Here is a 25,582-nt window from a genome sequence, read left to right as displayed (position 1 = left end):
TCCAATCAATAAGGCAAGAAACTAAAGTAATTAAGTGCGGCTAGAAACAGAAGTGAAACAGCTGAAGAAATACATCCAAACCTTGCAATCACTTGCATCCACACTCCTGTGTCCCCTCCTGCTTCATGTTATTCCCTATTCTAATCAATAGCTTTTATTTTCCACTCAGCTTCTCGTATTCTTCAGTCCCAATTATCATCTCACTTTTACTCTGTAAGACAGTACAGCATGTTCATTTTTCCCTTATATAATGACATCAGGGAATAAATTACTTCAGAGGAGTTACAGGAGTCCCTGTATCTCTTTGCACTGGGCAAACTAGGCTTCAAAGATTAGAAAGGATTAGCTGGCATAACCTATGTGTTAGTCCCCAACTCCTAACATGATCTAGTCCACAGCCAATGGGGATATAACAGGACAGTGGATGAAGCTTTAAAAGACTACAAAAAAAATATTATTTCTTAACTCTTGGCACATGAAACAAGGCTTGTTACTTATTCATACACTGTACATACTTTAGAATTGTATCTGAGCATTAGAAGCCAGTACTCTGCACTGATTTGTTTAAAACCTTCCCACTACAAAAATCCATTTCCTTCAAAACTATGCAGTCACACTGCCATGAAGTACTAAATTATTTAAATTTAGCCTTTTAAATGCAAACTCTGGAAGCTCTGTAACAGTCTAAATACTCCAGAATACTTAACAATACTTTAGAAACTTACAGTCTGTTGTTAGCCCACATGAGTCTCCCCTGTCAGCTGATATAATTGAACATTTATAAAATTAATTAATGGAGAAAGATCAGTCATTGCTCCAAGCAGTTTGACTAAATACCACACTCTTCAAGAAGTGACCCAAAGACACAAAGCAAGACAATGAAGGACAGAAGACAGACAGTAAGATTATTTATGTCTTCTCACAGATGTTGAGGAAGTTTTTTTTTTTTGTACAACCCATTTGTTTCTTTTAAGGTATTCATGTTTACTCACTTCTTCCAAACCCCTCTCAGAGGAAAGAAGTGGACCCTTCCAAAAGAATACAGAAATACAGATAGATAACTGGTTTTACTTACATAACTGGATCAAACATATTACGAATCTTTAGACATGGTGTCAAGCTGTTTGGTGGTGAATTTCTTCTATCTAGATGAAATGCTACAAAGAAAAATAAATTTAATAGTGTTTATTGACAGGCATAATACCATCTAGTTAACAACTGTCAACTTTATACATTAATACTTTTCTCGTTTTACTCAAAAGAATACTTTCCTTCGTATATGAAAAAGCTTCACGCAAATTAAGTTCCCCACAGTCGTCTTCTGCACTGAAGCAAATGTACCATACTTAATTGAATATTTCAGATTTAAAATTTCTACATTTAAAAAGATAATGCACTCCCTTATATCCAGGCCACAGTACATGGAAGGAATTCACAATATTTTAAAAAAATACCATATAGTTGAAGTGAAAGTATTTGCATTATATCTCCATGAAAAGACAGATATTCTTCAACATCTGGAGCAAATTTTTTGGAGCTGCAGGTTAACTATTCAGTTTTAAATGCCTGATGAATTTTCATTTCTTCCACTTTGAGGGCAACTTACTGCCCATCTGACTAAGAAATAGGGAGATGCTTAGATGGATGTTGTGTTGCATCTGTATTGCAGTAACAACTGTCAAGGAGCACTCTACAAGGACGGAGCTTTTGTAACCCTAAATGCTCTACACACATGATCAGAAGCTTGCAAAAATCTGAAATGAAGCACACCAGAAGATAAAACAGATGTAAGGAGAAAAATGGAAATTAAAAATAACAGAGTAACTCTTTCAAAGCTGAGTATCCCCACAAAATACATTCTGAAGTTCTAAAATAAATATCAACTTCTCTGAAGTTCACAAGTTCTACTGGGGAGAGTCGCAATAGAAGACTGCGCCACGAGAAAAGGAATAAAGGAGCCCTTTAGATTCAGACAAGGTGGTTCCATGCCTTGAGAAGGGCCAACAAAGCAGCAACATAAGTGGAAGGGGATAACCTGGTAAACAACTTCCAATGCTTGAAGGAAGTTTTACTTTGAAGACTTGAGATGAGTAGATCCAAGAGTTTAAGCATAAGATTAAAAATCTCAACAACACAAAATCATGTTCCAAAACACTGCTAATGCTTCTCTTTTGCAATCCCTACTTTGGAAAAGTTTGACAGATTCAATATGTTACATTCCAAGTGTTAGAAGTCTCAGTTTGGGGCAGTTGAACTACAGGTCTCTGCTTCTTACTGCTGACCTTTTAAAATAAAATTTTGCAAGTATATCCAAAATACATGAACACTGCTGCTCTTCTGTATGTCACCAAAACAAAAAACGTGTCACGTAGAAGAAATTCAGCCATGTGGAAGGCACTGCACAGGAAAGACAAGCACCAACCAAGAGAAAATTCACTGCCTGCAGATATGACATAGACAAACTTGCTCCTTATGTAAATTTTTGAGGCAAAAAAAAATACAACTGCCAACTAGAAATTAGAAAAGGTGGCCTCCAAATCTAATATGGAACCTACCGTCAGTTCCCCAAATAACTAAAAATGTTCTGTGTTGGGTCTGTGTGGCAAGGCTTTGGTAGCTGGGGAGGGGCTACTGGGGTGGCTCCTGTGAGAAGCTGCTAGAAGCTTCCCTGGCTCCAAGTCAGATCGTCCACTGGCCAAGGCCGAGCCCATCAGTGACAGTGGTAGCACCTCTGGCATAACATATTTAAGAAGCGGGGGGAAAAGCAGCTATGCAACTGCAACCGAAGAGAGAAGTGAAAATATGTGACAGAAACAGCTCTGCAGACACCAAGGTCAGTGAAGGAGAAGGGGGAGGAGGTGCTCCAGGTGCTGGAGCAGAGATTCCCCTGCAGCCCCTGGTGAAGACCATAGTGAGGCAGGCTGTGCCCCTGCAGCCCCTGGAGGTCCACGGTGGGGCAGATATCCACCTGCAGCCTGTGGAGGACCCCAGGTCAGAGCAGGTGGATGCCCAAAAGAGTCTGTGACCCCGTGGGAAGCCTGCACTGGAGCAGGCTCCTGGCAGGACCTGCGACCCTGTGGGGGACCCACACTGGAGCAGGGGAAGAGTGTGAGGAGTCCTCCCCCTGAGGAGGAAGGAGCAGCAGAGACAACATGTGATGGACTGACCACAACCTGCATTCCCCGTCCCCCTGCATCGCTGGCGGAGGAGGGGGGAGAGAAATCGGGAGTGAAGTTGAGCCTGGGAAGAAGGGAGGGGTGGGGGGAAGGTGTTTTAAGATTAAGTTTTTATTTTCTCATTACCCTACTCTGATTTTGATTGGTAATAAATTAAACTAATTTCCTCAACATGAGTCTCTTTTGCCTGTGACGATAATTGGCGAGTGATCTCTCCCTGCCCTTGTCTTGACCCACGAGCCTTTTGTTATATTTTCTCCTCCCCATCCCACTGGGCGGGGGGAGTGAGCAGCTGGGCCTAAACCACAACAGTTCTTACTAGAATATACATCCACACAGTCCAAGTCACCAACACCTGTAAAAATTTTCTGGTTTTCCTCAGGAATAGATTTCTAAATATGCTGGTGACACTGCCTCTATCTCTGAGCTGCCTATAGTTTAAGGACAAGTCCTTTTTCAATAGCCCATGGTTTTGTAAAGTTTTTTGCCCTTGATTAAAAATTATACATAGGGTATACAACAAAAACTTTACAGAACTAAGCAACATTGAAAAATAAATGGACTTACCTTACTCATGTAGGTTGGCTCCAGCAGATCAAGGTGGGGTGAAATGTCACCAGCATATTGTACACTGGGGCACCACACCATAGTGGAGAAGGTGATCTGGGGTGGCCTATTCATGGACCTGGACCTGAAAAGGCGTCGGGTTGAGGAAATTATGTGCTGATTGTTAATAGCTAGGTTATTCAGCACATGGTTTTAATCCAAGGATAAAGAATGGTGGTTATTTGCAGAGACCCTAGGCCCAGAGGATCAACATTTCTGCAAGGCGTTTATGAACTCAAAAAAACCCCATACTGTTGTTCAAGGCAGCAGCTATACCACTGAGCTATGAAAAAGTAACTAAATGGGGAATTCACGCTTTAGTGTAGATACCTATAAAAACCAAGCTTTGCCTGCTCCAGTTTCTAATAATCTTGATATCTTTTTGACTAGAAGATCTCGGGTGCTTGCAGAGATGACTTCAGCCAGAGCACATCACCAGCACAAAACTAATCTGCTACCAACTTAATGTAATATCACACTAGTATAGAGCAAGTGTGCCCAGGGCAGTGCAGCATATGAAAATAAAGATGAATTCTGCTTTTTCTCAAAAACATTTCAAAGTCATGATAAATTAAAGTTTTGCAACTTAGATGGAGCTTTTTATGTATAAGGAAAAAAATGACCACAGAAATCAGTGAGGTACAAAATTAATGCCAGCACAGTAACAAGCATTAAAATGTACACCAGAAATGGGACCAAAAGGGGAGGCTAAGGAAGACACAGGCAAGTTAAAAAAAAAATAATGCTGTACCTCCACAGCAGAATTCAAAATACCATAGTTAACAGATGTCTTTTGAACTTCATTACACATCTATAACAATTAATTCTTCCCCTCCCGCCAAAAAAGCAAGTTTAAGTGACAAACCTATTCAGATTACAGTACTGATTATTTGAAAATTTACACTGGTGTGGAGCATATAAAATATTCTCCTCACAATAAGGGCATATGCAGACATTCTTGCAGGATAACAGGCTAAGCTATACCATAATTAACTAAGCACCTCATGTGTCATTTCTTTTCCTAAATAGGTCTCAACAGTAAGACTGACAAGATGACTGTAAGTCTCAACAGTAAGACTGACTTTTTAACCTGAGGTTAAAAAGGTAGAGATGAAATAGGAAAGCAGAAGCACAACTTTGTGCAGTAAGTCACTGACAAGAAAATTTTTAGGACTTTCATAAATTCCCCTTGGGGACTAGTGAGCACCTTCAAGAAAAGGAAGCCACTTTGTACAATCATAATGTACTTTATTACCTTAAACTAAGTATGACTGTATCATTCCAGATTCAAAGAATAGCAGCAGCTAACAGGTGTGCTTTCAACAACGTCTTTATCACTGTGACTGGAATATGTCTACGATGGGAGAAGCGGCTCTTGCACAGACTTCAAAAAGAACATCTAAGAAATTGTAGTACAGCTTTCTATACCTCTTGAATTACTACTGTGTTACTGCTAAAGGGATTCCCCAGTATCACCACCATGGGTTATAATACAGCCCAACAGATCTTTAGACATGGATTTGATGCACCTGATAAGGCTGAAGACTTGCATCAAATATAGGTAACCATGTTTCTGAAGAACAGATTTATTCATGTTAAGCCACAGATCACTGTAATTTATTAAGTACTAACCCTTCTTATCAAAGGCAAGAACAAAAAGATAAAATGTTTACTTGAAGTGTTAACAGTTATGCACTTTCATACAACATGAGGTACTTCAGTAAACAGGAAAGATACTGAAATCAAAATACTGCTAAATGTTATAAGAGAGGAGATTGTGGTTGACTTGGGGTTTAATACAGTTAACTTCAGCTGTAGAAGACCAGCATAGGATGGATACAGCATTTTACAACAAGCATAAAATCCACAGTTTTCTTGCAATAGTTAAGAATAGTGTGTTTTTTTGGTTTTTTGTTTTTTTTACCATGGAGAAAGGATTATATTCTCAGAAGCCAGGGAGGAGAAGTGTCATTCTCACACAGGGTAACAGGTTATCTTCCATGCTGAAGGATGAAATATCACCCTGGATGTGGTACTTCAGAGAGCCTCCTTATCTCATCTTCAGAGTTGTCAAGGAACTTGAGCTATTGCTGTTAGCTTAGCTACACTGGAACTCTGCCTACCTATTTTTCTTTAGAGCTCCAGTTATCAAAGGCCAATAGTAGCTGTTCTTTCAAAAGCAACCTGAACACTAAAAATGTATTTTTTTCCCACTGATTTAATTAAATTACATTTTGGCATGATCAAGATTGTTTTTCAATTGACAATTATAATCAACTGTTTTCAAAACATCATTCATATTTGTCCATCATCCTACAACAAGTTGACCTACTCTTTCTTTTTTTTTTTTGAACAGATACATCTACTGTATCCAGTAGATAATATTGCAAAGGAAGTACACCAGACTTTATTCTGACCCAGAAAAGAAAAAAATCCCAAACTATCTGTCAAAATACAGGCTGCATCCTGAAGGACTGGACAAAACATCACAGTGATGCTTGAACTCCAGATGCTAACAGACAGTACAGCCTAGATCTTCATGCATGCTACAGGTCCCATATTTAAAATGCATGCTATCATCTACCAATATCCTAGTACACACTGGCAGGTCAAGAGGCTTTCTTCTTCAATTGCACATACTCTAGGTATTGTGCTCTGCTACAGAGCACTACCAGATCTCAGAAGGTTAAAAAAATTGTGACATTGAAATTTATTCACAAGATTCAAAACCAAGAATTCATTCTGATTTTGTATGTACTGAGTTTGTTCAGGACCTAGTAGTCTTTAAGAGTATTTAGATTTATGAACTTCTATATTCAAACATCAAAACTGGAGGACGAACTTAATTCCAGTTGATTTATACTTCCAAAACTGAAGAAAGCCACACATACATAGAGAATTCCTATCATCAAGAAAGAAACAGCTGTGCAAAATGTATGAGACTTATGTAATGGAACTATTTCCAACAGTAATATGAAAACAAGGAACACAAAATAGAAGGAGCCTTTGCATGTGAAAATTGCCTTGCCCTGCTGACTACCAAGATATACAGAGCCCAAATGACCTATGTCATTTCAGCCACCCCTATTTCCATTCCCTTCTGTTAGGGCCAAAGTATGCAGTTTCAATTCTTCAAAGTTCTTTGCTGAACTACAAACATAACAAGAAAACTAGGAAAACTGCTATTAAAAGAACTGAAACAGGATAGATCTTAACATAGCCTATTCAATAGAAAGCATAGAGTCTTAAGTACATACTCTAGGCAACATACAGCTAAAAGCCACAGCTGAGAGATAAAGTTATTCTGTCCACATTCACAATATGCTAAAGTAAGTATCAGATGCTAAAATTCAGACAGTACCTAACAGCAGCTACTACAGTAGCTGTCCTTCTAGGAAGTTTTGGAAACTACTGTTCTGTTGAGAGTCTTGAATGTATATTCCATATAGCAAAGCAGCACCTGAGCTATCACACACTGAGAAGCATTCCAGATGAAGGAAAATCCAGTTCGATTTCTAATATAGGACAGAATGTTATGGAGTGATTTATATGGCAGTCAAAGAGGAAAAGAAATACTGAGAGCAAATGAGTAGTAAATGAGAAATTCCAGAGCCGGATTGTCAGGTTTCACAGCCTGTACTGAACAATAAACTACAGAGAAGATTCAGCTTTATAATATACATAGCTTACAGAAGCTACGTTCAATTTAAATGTTTGAAAATTGATCATGACAGTATTACAGAGATGGAACAGAGACAGCTGTTGACCCCCCGTTTCTGCTGTACCTAAAGCACTTGCGCATCCCTCATGGACAATGGCCTAGAAAGAAAAGGCTCTGCAACTCTTGTAATAAAGTTACTATTTACATCTTACTAACTATAATTTTGAGAAACTGAAATCATGTAATACAGCTGTCACAGCAAAACGCCATGTTACTACTACTGCAAGACAATGACTGCAGAACCTAAAGCCTACTGTAGTATTCACAAGGCATTTTAAAAAAAAGCAGCCGTCATTTCCAATGAATGATTTAAAATGTGAAACGTAATACTAAAACCATTATCATAACTTTGAGAAGTATATAATGATATCCCAACATAACATTTTGCATAGCCAAGCAAGAAATGGGTCCCAAGACTAAGACATTCTTCAGATAATATGCCAAGTATCTGCAAATGTCTCAAAATATTTGGTTTTTCAAGCTGACAGAGAGAATTGTTTGTTTTTGCTTTGAACTTGCAGAAAAGCAAGATTTAAAGACCTGAGGGCTGAAAGCATACATAGAACTTATGAAAACATGCAAGCGGCCTGGGACAAAACCATAATGTTAGCAGTACTTCTACTCGGGTGATCAAGCTTGCTACAACATAAATGTTCCAGCCCACAAAGCAGCTCTGTCTTTGAAAGGAAATAATCACACTGGAAGGAGCTACTTAAACTGTACCCTCTTTTATAGGAAACAATAAAAACATTGTTTCTTACAAATAAAACGTATCTACCAGTAAAAAGCAAAGAAGGAAGCCAATTACTACTTGCATAGTTAAACTAAGATGCAAATTAGCATACTCCAGAAGAACATAGATGAGAGTGTAGTTGCTTGCCAGTGGCAATTTTTAGTTTGTTTTAAGTGGGAACTAGGGAAGGGCAGAAAGTATGGGGTTTTTTTTAACTACGCTTTTTTCAGCATCTAGTTCAATGCCATAGAAGTAATACACGATACGACCTTGATAACATCAGATTTAAAAGCTGAACTAAAAACTGGAGAAGCAACCACTCCCTCCTCCCTCACCAATCAAAATAAGCCGATTAGTTTATAAACTAGGATTCTCCACTACATTTATTTCAATCCCACTGGAGAGATAACACAGCATTACAGAAGAACATAAGGCACGACAGACTCTTTAAAAAAAGTAACAACAGTTAAACAATTGGCAATTAAGATTTCACTTTAAACATTTACCTTCACACTCAAGACATTGATAGAAATGACTATTCTTTTTTATCGCAACCCAGAATTGAAGTCTTATAGCTTCAATTTTTTCATTGACCAAAAAAAAAGCCTACCCCCCAAAACCGAAGCTTAACATGAAGAAAGGCATAAAGAAAAAGCATTAGGGAAAGATGACCACTGCAGAGACACAACTGCAAACCCACTGGATTCTTGCCACTTGGCTCCATGATAAAGCTGAAAAGTGACAGACCACTGCAAAATCCATGTGTGACAACAGGTTCCTCTATTAAAGCAAATGCTTTGCTGCACCACAAAGCTTGAAATATGGATGTACAGTGTAGAAAAACGTTTATGACAGAAAGAAAGCACTACTAGGAGATGCTCAAAATCCATGTTCTGCTGATTGAGGAGTCTTTTGTCTCAGCAGTTTCCCTTTCAAAATAAACAAACATCTCTTCCTCCAAACTCTGTCTTTAGGTACCTGACAGATAACTTAACAGTAGGAAACTCAAGTCTACAAGCTCTGATTTACCTGCTGGTAGATACAACCAATTACATTACTTCCAGTAAGTATAAGGCATGTCAGAATTTGACCATCTAAAGAGTTTTGTTTTTTTAAAAAAAAAATTCAGGGAAAGGAACAAGCAGCTCATTTTGGCTACATGCCCTCTGCTGTATTTCTGCAGTAGCTAGAACAGAAAAGCTCATTTTGCTTGAAAACAAGGCAGACACTGAATGAACAGAAACAGTAAGTCTACTGAACAACAAGTAAATAAAGAAATAGCACTGACAGTTCATAACAGTGAAAGGTGTGAGAGAAAACAAGTCCTTCATGTTCAAGCAACAAAATACCATTTAGAAGTTAGATGCAGAAATTAAAACAATTATATTTGCAAAATATAACTGAACTTCAATACCTTGGCCTTGCCACACTTTTGATGGTATCACTAAAATTTTGTCACATGCCGCAGAAGGTTGCATCCATTTCCAAACCAAGAACTCAGCACCACCTATTCTTCGTGTCTCTCTGTGCACTCTAGATTCATTTGCTGCAAGAAAGTCAACTGCTCTATTCCAGACTTTCCTCATTTTCCTCCTTAAAAATTGAAGCAAGAATTACAAAGTTAGCACTATAACAACCTGCAGAGCTGACATCCAGCATGTAAGAGAAATCCAATGTTTTTTTTACACCCACACCTGTGTCAATAAGAATCTCCAAAATATTACACTATGCACCCTACTGAAATTAACTTAGTTAATTGACCAATTTATTTTTACTATTTTTTCTTACTTACACATAAGGAAATTCAGTACTTCTAGTGAGAACATACCTGTCCTGAGGTGGTATTAGAGAATCACGCACGTGTAAAATAGGCATGTAAGGCTGCAAGTCTTTATTTTCAGAACATGCGTCGCTGTGACTTCTTAGAACATCTGAGGACACCATAAGAAAAACTGGTAACTACATAGTTTATGCAAGCATTAAGAAAAGTATCAATTCTGACAATCAACAGCTACTCTAAAGAACCCTCCCAGTTTCAGCAGTTAAAAGTTAAGGTGTTTTTGGCATTTTGAAGCCTTTTTCCTCCTAACCATGCTGAAGAAGAAAACTAACCACACACAGTGCCTCCAAGTACCCCAAATAACTTTGGAATAAAGGAAAAGAGTTCTTGCAGTTACTCGATTGATACTTTTAACTGTTAGTACAGACAGTCACCTATGAAAATAAAGTGCTTTTCCCCCCACCCCAACAAAACTTGATTTGCAAACAAAAAAGTAGGAAAATGGTAAAAACAGGAAAATTTGTCTACCATCTCTGTATTTATAATGATTGCCATAGGTGAAAGTAATAAGACAATTTAAGTAAAAATGCAGCCCAAAACAGAGCATAAAAACTACAAACTACTGAAAACATTGTGGTTTCAAGTAGAAAGGCAGAATTTCAGAACTCAGTTATGCATTCTATTTTAGTAACAAAATTTCTGCTCAAAGTGACTAATTAAAAAGCTGCTTTTTCTATGAAAAGCCATTAAGGATGGAACTGAGAGCTAACACACACTTTAGGAGTAGATATTTTAGCTAAAGAGAGCTAAAAAAACAGATACAGATACAACATGTCACTATACTTCTAGTCAACAAACATCACATTTATATTTGTTTTCAATAGTAAGATAAAATACCACCAAGTCAATGGGAATTTATTATAGCCATGTTGTTGTCATTCACAAATTACAATCGTTATAATAAAAGCTTTGATTAGGTTTAAAGGATGATTTTTTAAAAAAAAAAAAAAACAAAAACAAAACACATGAACCACACATTTGACCAAGAACTCTAACAGCATGATGACTGACAACTAAACGTGCAGACGACATAACTGAATTAATGCCAGTACTTTGAAAGCTTATACAGAGCTGATCCAGATACATCAGATGTTACTCAAGAAGCCATACCTATGATTTTTACCACCATATCATACATCTGCCTCGTTTCTTCTTCCTCTTTTGCCCAACGGTATTTCATGTAGTGCAAGACTCCCCAAACCATTGCTATACCTGCATTAAGATGGATAATACTCATTAAACAGTATTAGAACATTGGTTATTTAACAAAGTTTACAGCACATACTTCAGAAATTGGTTGAACTAGGTAACGTTTTGAAGTACTTTAAACTTTAAAGCTAGTGAAGAACACTGTACTCACTGACAATATTTTATATTTTACTAGCACAGCAACATGAACTCTTAAACTTTGAAGAGCAGTTACCTTTAGAAAAATATTTCATTATTTTAACAATAGCCTGGTATCCCATGACTGTGGTTTGACATTTTACCCATTTGTGAAGAAAAATAGTAAAACAATTATATTGGAAAAATTCAAAGTCATATCAAAAGTCACATAAACTGATAATTTAGAACATGTTAATATTTTAAAATGCACAATACTCACTAATTCATAGACAAGCCACATGATTTAGATAAGCTGGTCAAAACTAATTAACTTGGACTGCTTCAGTTGAGCTACAGATTTGTATTTCTTGCAACAAAGTACTGCATGCTCTTCTTCCATTACTTGAAAGATTATTCCCCAAAAGGACAATCTAGTTAGGAAGGCCAGCAGCACAAGCTGAAAATAAAAATCTTATTCCTTTTTCCATCTCGGGCTGAGGGCACCACTACACCCATGATCTCTTACCAATAATAAAAAAAAAAAACAAAACACGCATACACAAATTATAATTACATAGTTTGTTTCATATACCAGTGATCACAAGGCAATGTTAACTGATACAGAGAGACCGAGGGACACCCTTTTAGGCCAAAATGGGTGTTAGTTAATGACAAAACATTTATACAATGGTTTATTTTTGAAAAGGTGCTTCATATTAACCTTAATTACAAATGAGAAAGTTGAGACACACAGTAGTTTGCTCAGCATGACTGATGAGACCAATGTTAACTTGGATACTGAGTTTCATCACCGCATCCCAATTCAACCCTCACATCGACTATTATCAGAAAGACAGCAATCTGGGACAGTTTGCCTTTGACTCTTTTGGTTCGTCTACAGGCTAGTGAAGGAGGCCTCAAGTCTTCTGCTCATAAGCATGAGACTGTTAAGATATTGGGATAAACAATTTATTAAATATTCAATAGGTGCATGAGACGAACTCTGCATCTTCAATATTTCTAACCAGCCACATGGAAAAGAGTGAAGTGTCTGCACTCAGCTGTACCACATTTTTATGCTGCGTAGTTTTCAGTATGGTTAAGAATTAAATAAACTTGAAAGAATTTGAAACTTGAGAACTATCAAAGACTCTTACTGAAGGATAAGATACATTTTTACAACAGAGCTGTAGAGGTAAGAATTTTTGGTGACAACCATGTTGGGTATCCAACTTTTCCTAAAACTAGGAAAATAGTCTTTTCTGTAGTTAAGTTTCCAGAGTTCCTGGAACAACAGTGAAATATCCTCAAAATTAAGATTACCATGTCTTTTTACTAGCATTTTGCTTTTTCAAATCAGTTCAACCTGGAATTGTTGAAAACCACAAGGTACTGCTTTGGCAGGGAAAAAGAGAGTTCCCAAAGAATGACTATGCTCAGCTGACCACAGCAGCAGATAATAGCAACAGAAGTGCAAAGCAAACTGCATTGTAATCAAGATGCTGATAGGAACTCCAGGTTTTATGGTTGAATAAAAACTTTCTCTAAACATGCTGTTTGCTCTTCCCCATGCACTTACATAAACCCAAGTTATAGCAAAGAAAGTTTGGTTTTTTTATTAACTTACCCAAAAGCAATATTGATAATCTGTGAGTTACGTTAACAAACGCACGGCGAAAACGACACCTGAAAGACATCTTTGGACTAGTGGATTCCAGATACTTCACATCTGTCACATTAGTGACATCCATCTCATTAGGGTCACTGCTGAGACACCTATTCAAAAATATACAGTACTGATGAAAAAGGATACGTTCTGTTAGAAGAAATTAAGTTAAGAAATAAAGACCACTTACTTTATGCCAACATCTTCCCCACTATTCAAGATCCATTGTAATGCTGTGTTAAGTACACTTTCATATTCTGGATCTAAATTCTGTCAAAAGACAAATATTAATGAGTAATTTCATAAATAACCAGAAAGTTATCATGCCACAATAAAATTCAGATACTGCACAGATTAGCGGCTAAAACTATGTGGTTTTGTTCTTGATTCTTCAGATTTTGTCTAAGTGTTCACTACACGAAGTGAACCTATACATGCTATGAGCAGCTATCAGACTGCATTCCTCAAATTAAGGGCTGTTTTAAAAGTCAAGCCACATTCACTGTTTTATTAACAATTCTAACCTATAGCAAGAAAAAACTATTCAGCCACTAGGCGGTGCTCATTGAAAATCTACTTCAAGAGTAAAACTCAAACTAGATACAAACCCAGCTGAAAATGGGGCCTATAAAAGCAGTTCGGGTCAGGTTTTTTGTTTGGTTGGTTTGTTTTGTTTTGTTTTTTTTTAAAGAAGCTTGAGGAAAGTCAGTTTTAACTGGTATTTTGCAAATAGTCCAGTGTTTGTAGCTCAAGAACTGATATTACTATATAGAAATAGACTTTTTTTAAATAGATGGTATCAACTATCATAGAACATTCACTGCTATTTGAGCTAAGTCTATCTACCATAGTTCACCTTGCACGTTCTTTTGCAGAAAAAGAAAAGCAAAAATGGAAGTTACTATTGTATTTGAAATTATACTCCCCAAGAAGATTTATCTCGATCCTTCCTTTGAACCTCACATAATGTAACTGGCCTAGAATTAAAGGATAAGCATTTAAGAAAAAACAGTAACTGTTTTATTCTCACTTGTGAGAGTAAAATATTAAAGTTTTATCACTGAACACTGAAGTTCTGCAAAGGAGTTATATTTATACTCCCAAAATGAGGAGCTGTAGGGTTAAACGATACTTTGTACAAAGTAACAAATTTTCATATGAAATTTGAGCATCTTATCAGAGCTAAAACAGCTGTTATAACAACTGTCATTCTTTCAGCACAATAGATAAGACCATCAGTTATCTGGTATCAACTTAATTATTTCCAATGTATTCCCACAATGCACTGGTTTTGGCAGACAGAATATCACTGCCAGACCATAAACCAGTGTTAGCAGCTTCTTCAGGATGCTCTTAACATTACCCTTTTGTCTACTATGTAAACATTTGCCAAAATGTAAAATTTCTATACATTTATATATTAAAAAAATCACATCAGCTTAACTCCCCCCCCATCCAACCAAATAAATCTTATACTCTGAGCCTTTTAAAAGCTTCAAGTAGTTTCCCACTGAAGGGTATACCAACATGGGCTAAAATAAACCCTACAGCTGTCAAGACAAGGCAAAAGTCATCTTTTATTTGGGGAGTGAGGCAGGGGAATGAGAGCAGAGAGTGGGATTTCATAATACTGCTCACCTATCAAATTAACGAAAAGGCCTTTTTTGACCATTTCTATTTAAAGCATCAATGAATGGTGCCCCCATACAGCTGCTGCCTATCAGGCCTGGTGCACAGATCCACATGTCAGCCTCTCCTCCCAAAGAAAGGAAGACAGTATCCTTTTCTACTAAGTCTCAAATCAAAGTATACTGATTTCTGGAGAAGCTTCTAGAGATCTGAATGTCATAGATTTGTGATTTTCATGTTGGTCAACTAGCTCCATCAGTTCAAATTATGCCCTGGTGTTTTAACCAAAGGGAAAAACCCTGCATGCCATTGAAGCACTACTATCTACACTGTCATTGCAGTTAAGCCAGTTTCTTTCACCTTCCCTCTCCCCCAAAACCTCGCTACATCCTGAAATAAAAATCATTAAGTAGCATGTATTAAAGACATCAATTCCAAACATTTCTAAATAACATTCAATACTAAGTCAAATTCTAGTCAATACACTAGATATGAACCCAGGCCTTACAAATGGTAACTTACACAATTCTTATATACAAGCAATGAGAAATACCCCATTTGCTTACTTTTAAATATGCAGCTGCCTCCTGGACGGTAAGATTTCTCTGAACAGAGCTGCCACATTCATGTTCCCCTGGTAAAATTAAACTTTTTTTTATTTTGATCTACTTATTACTGCATTATATAAAATAAAATCATCTAAACACAAGCTTACGGTTAGCACAATCTACACAAACAGCAGTAGCTCAATAATTCTCACAAATTCCCTTAAAACTACAGAAAAATCTCTAGACAAATTTCGCCTTCAAAAAAAGTTAAAAAAAAAATTAAGATTGCCACAGCTAATAATATGTACAAATCACATCAATACAACTTCAAGTACTGCTCAGAAAGTGTATTTTGGTATTTACACCGAAAGCAGAACAAAAGGTAGTATGAAGAACTATCAAAAGGATGTTACCATAAAACAATTGCTGTACCCTGACTCAACTTCTTCCAAATAATTTCCATTTACTCTGAAACATGTGTTATCTTTTATACAGACCAAGTTAGTTCCAGTTGCAACATATCCATAATTGTATTTCAGGCGCTATGAAGTTACTGCATTTTAGATTGGTTCAAGTTATCACAGTTATTCATCACTTTCCTGAACATGCACAAAATCCCAGTATGGCCTAAAACTGGTGGTTTTACCATCCTCCTAATTCTTTTGGAAAATATGCAGAAGTAGTCAGGAAAGTAGGTATTATATGCACAGTCAGTCCTCACAGGCACATGCCATCATCTTCCTGATCTTCTTTGCTAAACTGAAGGTACCTGACTCACGCAAAAAATTATGTAGCGACAAGTCATACCAACACAAAGTCACATCGAAAAGGAAAAAGTCTAACACCAATTTTATCTATCACTAGGCCATCATTTCTGAAGAACTGTCAGGGAATGGAAGATCACTTTTTTCATGATGTTTAAAAAAAAAAAAATCTTAGCATCTATAACTATGATTTTACTGTGCCAAAAAAATGAAATAGGAAATAAATCCAGTCTTTCACTGGCTCAGGGTTACGCCTGCCTTACCTTCCTGAATCTATTCTAAGCTGTATTATTCCCAAAGCCATAGCAAGGCTAGGAAAGGTTAAGATACTCATGCATATACAAAATATAAACCTTTGCTTATACTCTTACAAAGTATTTGAAGTTGGAATTACTCCACACTAGAATACCCTTTAAATGGAGGAACTCAAGTATTAATTCCCTACATAAACAAGAACATTCATAGCAATCTGAGCACAAATTAGGAAACACCAGCAAGTTATAGAGAAACATACTCATGTCTCATTCATAGTAGGGAGTTCCAAAGAAACAAGTGTTTCTATGAAGCAAAAGTCCTTCTCAGACTGCTAAAGCAAAGTTTTGTTCAATATACTTCAATAGATTTAAGTGAAATTAGCCTTGCAAGCACATCAGCATAACAGGGATGCTCTTCTCTTACTGTTGGGTTACAGAGAAACAGGAATACTGTTTTTAAGAGTGCTCATATGCTACCTGGCCTAGAAGTGCTGCTGGAACTAAGCCTGTGTGCACACACATATTTTCAATCAAGCGCTGAGCAGAAAAGACACCACTTCAAAAGTCGTTTGACTTGATAATTAACATGCAACATCTTAGACTTTCAAAGTGCCTGAGTCTACTGTAACAGCAAAACTACACAAGATCACTGGTGAAAATTGACACCACCTTTGCAAAAAAATACTCTGAATTCAGAAGTCAGCACCAGAATTGGAGTTATGGGCTATTCTTGTATGTAATTGAAGCAGACATTCATTTCGTGCAGCATAAAATCTACGACCTGTAAATTTACATGTGTAATCATCAGTGATTTAATGTTAAAAGATTAGCAGACTTGGGAAAACTATATAACATACTTATATAATCTCTGATGTAAACATATTGTTGTAAATCTAGAACTGATGGAATAAATACAAAAAAAACAAAACATATCCCTGTAGAAGCCATATGTACAATCTCAATCAGGTATTAAATTGTATGACATGAGCAAGTCTGATAGGTATTCATCCATTTAGGCTTTTTTTGTTGTTCAGTAAGACCTGAAATCTTCCCGGGGTCTTTCTAATACAGAAAAAGCATGTCTGTCAATTTGGCTGAACAAAACAGCTTGTGAGAGCAGGGGGGTGAGATTCTTCTGCTTAGGAGATTTTATTTGGGTGTTTTGGTTTTGGTTTTGGTTTTTTTAATTATCTAGATAAGCAGGAAAGCCCATTTATGAAATAAGAAAGAATAGAAAGGGTGAGGTTAATACACAGAAAACAAAACACACAAGCAGGAGATCAGATTGTGAAAAATGGATTCTTAAAAACAAGTTTCAGAATACATTTTGAATTTTCAATCTTACGAGAACACAGTATTACCTCTTACAAGAGGACAAAAGCTCCCTTAGATGAGGGACTACTGGATTACTTTAGTAATTTTAAATTCTAATCTCATTTGCCTTCTTCCAGGAATTACGTTTATGTACTATGCAGCCAACAGACTTCACAGCTTCTGGTCTCATCTTCAAAAACCAGCAGCCAGCTTCTTCGCAGTCCTGCTTCTGAATTTTTTTTTCAGACTAAAATCCCTCTGAACAAGTTTAACAGTTAAAAATGCCTTTGCTGCCTAGGCTCTGACAATGTCTAAGGCCCATCAGTTCAAATTACCCTCATGCAATGCTGGGGGAAAAAAAAAAAAAGTCACTTTCATCTTGCCTCCCACTCTCGAAAGGAGTAAGCTAATCAGAGGTAGAGAGTTTCAGTCCTGTACAAAAAGCTGTTGGAGACACAGTCTCTCATTCCAACCCATCTATTGCTGAGAACCATTTAACAGCTTTCTTCTGAGAAACTCATGAATTTGAAAGCCTGCAGAAAGTTAAGCAATTCACAAGTCAGACAACCTTCTGTTTTACTGCAAGCAGCAGGATATTCCTATATGCCATTTCAGTCACCGCTTTAGCTAATAGTTCTGCAAATGAAGGCTTACTTTGAATAACTTTGGTGCAATCATTAACCGCTTGGCTTGGAAACCCACTTTCCATAGTCTGAGCCAAAAATGTTTCCCAGCTGTTCCATTTGAGGCCCTATATCCAGGAATAAAACTGAAGCAGAGGCAAAAAAACTTTACACAGGTCTGCTGCAAGATACATCTGAGCTCTCTGTAAAAACTGCCCCTCTGTTAAAATGTCTATTGCGAGCTAAGAGAAAGCGTAGATCTTTGTGCTCAAACTTTTCTTGAGCACAGATCACTTCAATTTCAAGTGAAATCAGAGAACCATTCTATTTGCCTTCATAGGGAGGCAAGAAGTAACACATCCCAGCAAGGATCACAAAATTACCTTTTAGCTTATATTACTGTACTTAGGCAACCCGCATAAGAAGTTGAGTTCTTCTAGAAATACTAACAAAAAGCAACTAAAGCCTCAGTTCTAAAGAAACACTTAAGTCTGTTCTCACAATTGCTTTCAATACAGAAAATAAATGAGATCTGCTTTTCCATGCAGGCTTGAATATTTGAAACTTTCATTGGAGTATTTAGCTTAATTTATGAGCTGCAGCATATACAGTTAACAGAAATATTCAGAATTTTAAAACATTCTCTTAAAGTATCAGAACCAAAACCCAGTGGAAATCTAATACTTTAAGGAACACGTGGATTTAGCATAGATGTCTAGCTTATAGCTTGATGCAATACAGTCAACTAATAGAAAAGGCAAATAGTGTATAACACATTTGTTTAGCGGGTCTCATGCTTACAAGTTACTTGCAGCAGGACACTAAAGTGGGTAGCCAAAGAAAAGCAACAGCAGAACAAGTGTTGTGAGAGCAAGTAAGAATGCCTCATCTCCCAAAGGCAAATTCAACAGTTAAATAACACTGCAGAAAAACAGAACTTGCTAAATAGTCTTTAAATCACTGGTTGGAAACAGCACAATATCAATTACCTGAAGAACTGAAGATTAAGGAGAGTGACAGAACTGAGAGCCTGTGACAGCTCAGTGACAGATCAGATACAGTAGCTGACACTTGAAATTAATATTAAATAATATCTAGTATTTTGCCAGGATTTTCTTCCAGCCATGCATTTATCAGTAAGCCTTATTACATATGGAAGTCTAATGCACCCCTGCATCTCAAGGACCTGTGCTTGTTCATTAGCTCAGAAGGAAACAGTCTAAATGTGATGATCATCACCCTGTGGAGAATGACAAGGAAAAGAAACATCCAACTAAATAAAAATTCTTCATGTACAAGAAAGCAGGGTCACACCCATGGGTAGCTGGCTGCTTCTTGTGGACATAGTGGTTAGGTTTATTCATTTTACAAGCCTGACTGAAAATGGATGTGATCTATTGAAGTTTGTCCATGAAAGACCAAGACATCCAGTAATTAACATATGCCTGAAGGAAGTGTAATTTAAATAAAGCACATATTTTGGTTTAGGAGAGAATGTTAGGCACCAAAATATATACTGTCTATAAAAAGTTGCTGCTTTGAAGAAAAGTTGAACCATTAGACAAGAACACAGGAACACAAACTTCAACTCAGAACTGGATGAGTAGATACTGCTTCTCCCTCTAGTTTCTCATGAGGTAGGCATTACCATAAGTTTGGCAGACATTATTCTGAGAACAGTGATGCATTAAAGGCAATCTATTTTTAAATAGGTTAATTAAATCATTGTACATCATATCAGTACACAACAGGCATCTACAACAGAAACACAGTATATTAAGTCAAATAAAATTAACAAACTGTTACCCTGACTTTTTCTTCCTTCAAACTACTTTCAGTGTTTTACCTTCTAAAATAAAAGCCCCATCACTTGCTCTCCAATTGAAGTTGACAAGGCAAGAAACTAGCTCAGTAAAAATATAAGTCATCTAATAAAACAAAATGGGCTAGAAACCAAATTCTGAAGTGACCATCTTCATGGTAGTAAAGATGTTGAATAAAGCTTAACAGAGCAGACTGCTGCAAGTTTCCAGCCTGCCTTTTTAATATTAATAGTTATAACATGAAAAAATGATTCATAGCCAAGTATGAAATGAGAGAAACTTTTCCAAGTATGTGACAGAGAGACCTGAAAAGCACCACTTTTAGTAAAGCTATATTCCTTTACTTCTTTCTCTTTTGAAGTGTTGCACTGTGCACAAGATCAACACTTAAACCCAGCATCTCTCTAGCAGCTTTCTCTGTTGTATGACTTTTAAATAGCTTCCAGATATTGTGCCAGATCTACATCAAAATGGTATTAAAAAATGGACAGCAGACATCTTCCTCTCATACCTTAAGAAACTTGGCATTGAGGATAACTTCTGTCTAAGTACAGATGAATTAGGTCATTCTTCAGACTGTACAAAAGCTACTCTGCTGAGCAAGCAGGTAATCTCGCAATACAGCTTCAGTTTGGGGGATCATCTAACTACAAAGTATAGCTATATTTTTTGAAAGTAAGTACTGAAGATTCTCCTGGCCAGGAATAGACTACTATAGATTAATGCACCTTTGAGACCCAGAGAAGAAAGCAGACATCTTGGAACATACAAATTCCTCTCATAAGGCAGACAGTTAAACATTTTTATAAGTGTAAGCGCACGTAAGTAAGCCCCAGCTAATGAAGAAAACTCCCTTTCTTTCACAGATGTAGAAATGACATGCCAAGCCTTTTTATCCAGGCAAGTACATTGTTTACTGTATGGCCACCGGAGGGCCAGATGACACACTGAGGGTAGAGCAAGCTCTTGTATTTTCTCTTTAAAAGCAGGAGAAAAGTAGCATAACCCATTACTTCCACTTCACTCAAGTCAGTGCTCTACTGCACACAGCTGTGGGTCTCGTAAGACATTCCTACACACCACAGGTTGGCTACCCCACATGGAAAAAAAAAATCTTTTGGCCCCAATGATTTATAGCACAGAATTATCTACTACCATCTATTAAGTATGAAATAGTTTGAAACAGATAAAAATGTATCAAGATGTAATTGACCTGTGAAAGATCAACACTGCAAAGCATTCACAGCCAGAAAGCAACAAAATGAAGACTAAAGCAACTCTTATTTTGCATGCACTCAGGTTAAACATCATTCTTTTACTGTTTTGGGTTAAAGAATAATGTAAACAAGAAATTTGTGGGTTTTGTCCAAATACCTATTTTATTCACTGAACATATTGTGCATGCTCTGGAAACAGAAAGCTTCTGCAGGAAGATTACTCTTGCAATTTAAATGTATTACAGAGCTGCTCAAATCTCTCACAGATTTCCTATATGGCCGTGACATATTAAATTGTCAGCCTCATATCAGACACAGAGATGTTTCCGCATTTTTTATTGTTTGAGGAATGTCTGTAGCACCTGATAATAGTGGAAAAGCCCTCTTAGTGAAACTTGCTGTTGCAAAAGAAACAATTGGCACAAAGAACAGTAAAGCTTGAAAAATAAAACCTGAACCACTGCCTCCTAAACACATAACCGTCTCTTACACATTACTATATACAGCACTTCTCATTACTATATAATCAGTATGGTTAAGTTGGACTATTTTGTCTAACAACGCAATCTTGTTCAACCACTACTGTTCATTGTATTAGTAATAATTTCCTGATTGTTGCGAAATATTTTGTTTTTCATTTTCCCACCATAGTGAAATAACTACCTTTAAAAGAAATACATATTCCTCTCCACATACAGCATATTTAAACCTTTTAATGAAGTCAGATTAATAAAGCATTAAGAGATTAGACCAAAGACCAGACAGGATCACAATATTCAACACCCTATCCCATTAATTAAAGAACACTGCAAGAAAAGGTGCTACACGGGTGAAAAAGGCAGTGTAAATCCCATTTCTAGTTCACGTACACTGCCTTTTTTCACCCATGTAGCTACTTTCCCAAAATGGAACTCTAAATGGCTATCAGGGTGCCAGCATATACCAGTTGTTGCAAATCGCTATCTGAGCATAGACTTCTTTGTAGCTGTTGCCATAACACTCATTTACAATATTTTTAGTGTTACCTGCTACTTGTGCCAATTTATCATGAAGTGCATATAAGCTGTTCATCATGAGACTTATTTCATCTTCCTAGAATTAGAAAAACACATTAATGTTAAAGCAAACATTAGTAGTGACGTATTTTCTTCCATTTACCCCAAAAATCTTTATATACCATGAGAAAAAATGGTTTTAAACATACAGGTGGAAAGCTGTAATGTTTCACGCATCAACAATGATGCAAGCAATAGACTTTGAATCAAAGTATTCACAATATTTATTTTTCAGATCTTGACTGAAACTAAACTAGATTGCAGCCTGGACTCTGATGGATCTGCCAGTTAAAACTGACAGCTCAAAACGTTATTTTAATACTACTGAGAGAACAGTGCAATGACCCAAAAGAGGTTTGGTGTTTTTCGAGGTTTTTTTTTTGTTTGGTTGTGGTTTTTTGTTTGGTTTTTTTTGATAGCTACTATATAAAAATAACACAGTTTTATTCTTAAATGTGCAGTGACACTTCATACAAGCCACATTGAAGTACCATCTGGTCATATTCCCGCATAAAATTCATAGCAAAGTAAGATTTTTGTCGTTTACCTTTAAACTACAGTCACTTAATTAAAAAACAAAACAAACAAACAAAAAACCCAACAGAAAACTGTGGACTATACAACCTTGTTGATACTTCCTGCATGTGCCGCTAGTATAAAAAGGCCTATTTCCCAAAACAAGCATGAATATGAGATGTCATATAATTGTTACTTACAGGGGAGTTAAACTTATTAAGATATTGAGCAATTTCATTGCAATATATCCAGAAACATTTTATATTAAAAGGAATTATTCAAAATACAAAGATGAGGAACTTGCAATTACATACACTGAGTACTAAAGGCCATTCTAAAACATTGGGGTTTTTTTGAAGTTGGCTCTGCCTCCTGGCGCAGAGTCAAATGGCTGAGATAAGACTAGAGCCTTTATGGAGAAAATACGCGAGGAAAGTAGTTTTCCAGTTTGTGCGTCTGCTGATTATACTCACATTGAAAAAAAACTAAATATATTTTAATTCCCTGATGCACCAGCACTGTCTAACATAATTTTAAAATTTGAATGCGACTTTTTCCATAAGAAAACTGCTACCAAAAAGCATAATACTTCTTTCACTGAGAAACATTTGACAAATGAATTCCCATAGACAATATCAACAATTACCAGCATCACCTCTCCCTATTCTGGTCCTACAAAACCATCATTGAGATTAAATTGATGCAGTTGGTACTCCCCAGGAAACTAACCAACCTTATTAACTCATTTCCTGGCTGGAAAATACTGGGCATGGCAGAAGAGGAAAATCAGAGCTCTACCACACACACCCACCCCCCAACAGCAGTACTCCAAGTTCCATTTCCTTGCCAGTAGGTACACCCATGACTTCACTAATAGCTACACTGAGACAAGACATGTGAAACATTTTTGTGACCAAATTATTTTTTCATAAATTAATGGTTGGACCACATAAAGAAAGGAACTGAACAGTATAACCTTTGTAGCTAACAAACATTCAAGCATGGAGTAGGATTACTATGGAACACTACACAAGAAACACAGAAGCGAGTAACATATAAAACAGGTTCTCAAGCTGTCAAGTTCAGCACACAAGATGCATTCTCTCTGTGCTACTAAAGTCATTCTGAAAGAATCCTCAGAATTCACCCCACAAAACTCATTTTGCTCAAAAGATTCAGAAACATTTTCTACCCAAGAAACTAGCCAAGGCTACCTACTTAAAATACACAATTATTCACTTTTGGAGAGCTCAAACGACAAAAAAACCCACACAATTGTCTTGCAATACTTGCTTATATATGCCTAGCAAAAGCAGATGACTGTTTATAGTCTAGACAGAAAGACTGAAGGCCAGAAGAGAGAACCACAAAAACGCATGCTGCAGAACTAAGAATAATACAGATATCTTCAATGTCGATACCTCAAAAATGGTTATCGCGATATTCCAGTTGAAAGTGAATATAGGAACAAGTAACAGAATAGAATCAAAGTGAAAGAGACAAACTTTTTAATCCATCTTCTGAAGGGGGCTAACCCTTGCTCTTCTATGGCACTAAATAAGACCCTGGAGTTTCAAGTCAATCACGCCTTATCAGCTGTCCTTTCAAGGTTGAGAAGCCAAATGGTAACAGTAAGAGACAAAATGATAAATTTAGTCTCAAAACTTACAACAACACAATTTTTCCTCATAGCTCTACAACACAAATTCTGTAACATTTTCTTAGTATACAAAGCAACCAGCATGCCACAGCCAGATCTTGTAATCCTAGTTATATTGCCCGAGATGCAAAACAAAAAATTAAAACATTAGTTGCAAGAAGTGCGCTCATCTCACGCAAAACATTCTGAAACTGCATCATTATGAATGGATCTATATTGTTTTTATACAATCATTTGACAGACTAAAGTCTCAATATTAAGTGGTTTTACTTACTTTCATTTTTTGTCGTTCTTCCCTGAAGGGATTCTTGACTGTCAAAAAAAAAAAGAAAAAAATAATTATTTCTAGAGCCTGAAAGTACTAAAAAGGTATACCAACACTGTAGCTTCATGACAACACTGTAATCTTTAGATAAAAACAAATAAGTCCATAATGTGACAAATAACAATTAGGCAGCTATTAACCTTTGACTTAACTCCGCATTTGATAATGCACTATACCAGCATTTAGGTTAAACCAGAATGTTGTACATCTGCAAGTTTCACAGCTATTTCCATGCAAACAAAACCGTGCTTGCCATTTGTCAAACTCTTGCTTTAATGACTCAACTGCATTGAAATCATAATTTGAAGGTTTTACATTTTTTAGTGTCTAGTTTAAAAAAGTAAAACTATTTTTTTTAATAAGCAATAATCTATACAACACAAAGCTGTACAACTCATCAGCGTTTTCTGTTTTGACAAGAGTAAGAGATCACAGAATCACAGAATGTTAGGGATTGGAAGGGACCTCGAAAGATCATCTAGTCCAATCCCCCTGCTGGAGCAGGATTACCTAGTCCATATCACACAGGAACGCGTCCAGGTGGGTTTTGAATGTCTCCAGAGAAGGAGACTCCACAACCTCTCTGGGCAGCCTGTTCCAGTGTTTGGTTAACCTCACCGTAAAGAAGTTTTTTCTCATATTTATGTGGAACCTCCTGTGTTCCAGCTTGCACCCATTGCCCCTTGTCCTGTCACACAGATGACACACAGAGCTCATGTGAAAAGTGCAGTGTGACTAAATGACAGAATCACAGAATCAACCAGGTTGGAAGAGACCTCAGGGATC

General features: G+C 36.8%; 1 protein-coding gene across 2 annotated transcripts in view; it reads right to left on the bottom strand.

Moving 5' to 3' along the window:
- LEMD3 (LEM domain containing 3) overlaps positions 1-25,582 on the bottom strand; it is a 54,079-nt gene that overhangs the window by 6,106 nt on the left and 22,391 nt on the right. The window contains exons 2-11 of one of the 2 annotated variants that reach the window (XR_011048234.1): positions 24,746-24,783; positions 22,266-22,332; positions 15,264-15,331; positions 13,259-13,338; positions 13,030-13,178; positions 11,187-11,288; positions 10,065-10,167; positions 9,651-9,829; positions 3,744-3,867; positions 1,083-1,157 (exon numbers count right to left, since the gene is read on the bottom strand). Coding sequence is in view for 1 of the 2 variants with exons in the window: in XM_068401602.1 (XP_068257703.1) it covers positions 1,076-1,157; positions 9,651-9,829; positions 10,065-10,167; positions 11,187-11,288; positions 13,030-13,178; positions 13,259-13,338; positions 15,264-15,331; positions 22,266-22,332; positions 24,746-24,783 (868 nt within the window). In the remaining variant the exon portion in view is untranslated. Of the gene's footprint in view, positions 1-1,075; positions 1,158-3,743; positions 3,868-9,650; positions 9,830-10,064; positions 10,168-11,186; positions 11,289-13,029; positions 13,179-13,258; positions 13,339-15,263; positions 15,332-22,265; positions 22,333-24,745; positions 24,784-25,582 lie in introns of those variants that run through there. The other variant, XM_068401602.1, reaches the window with a different exon arrangement.

This window comes from Nyctibius grandis, chromosome 5 (assembly GCF_013368605.1).
Source record: "Nyctibius grandis isolate bNycGra1 chromosome 5, bNycGra1.pri, whole genome shotgun sequence".
Taxonomy (NCBI): domain Eukaryota; kingdom Metazoa; phylum Chordata; class Aves; order Nyctibiiformes; family Nyctibiidae; genus Nyctibius; species Nyctibius grandis.
This window is presented reverse-complemented; position numbering and strand designations above follow the sequence as displayed.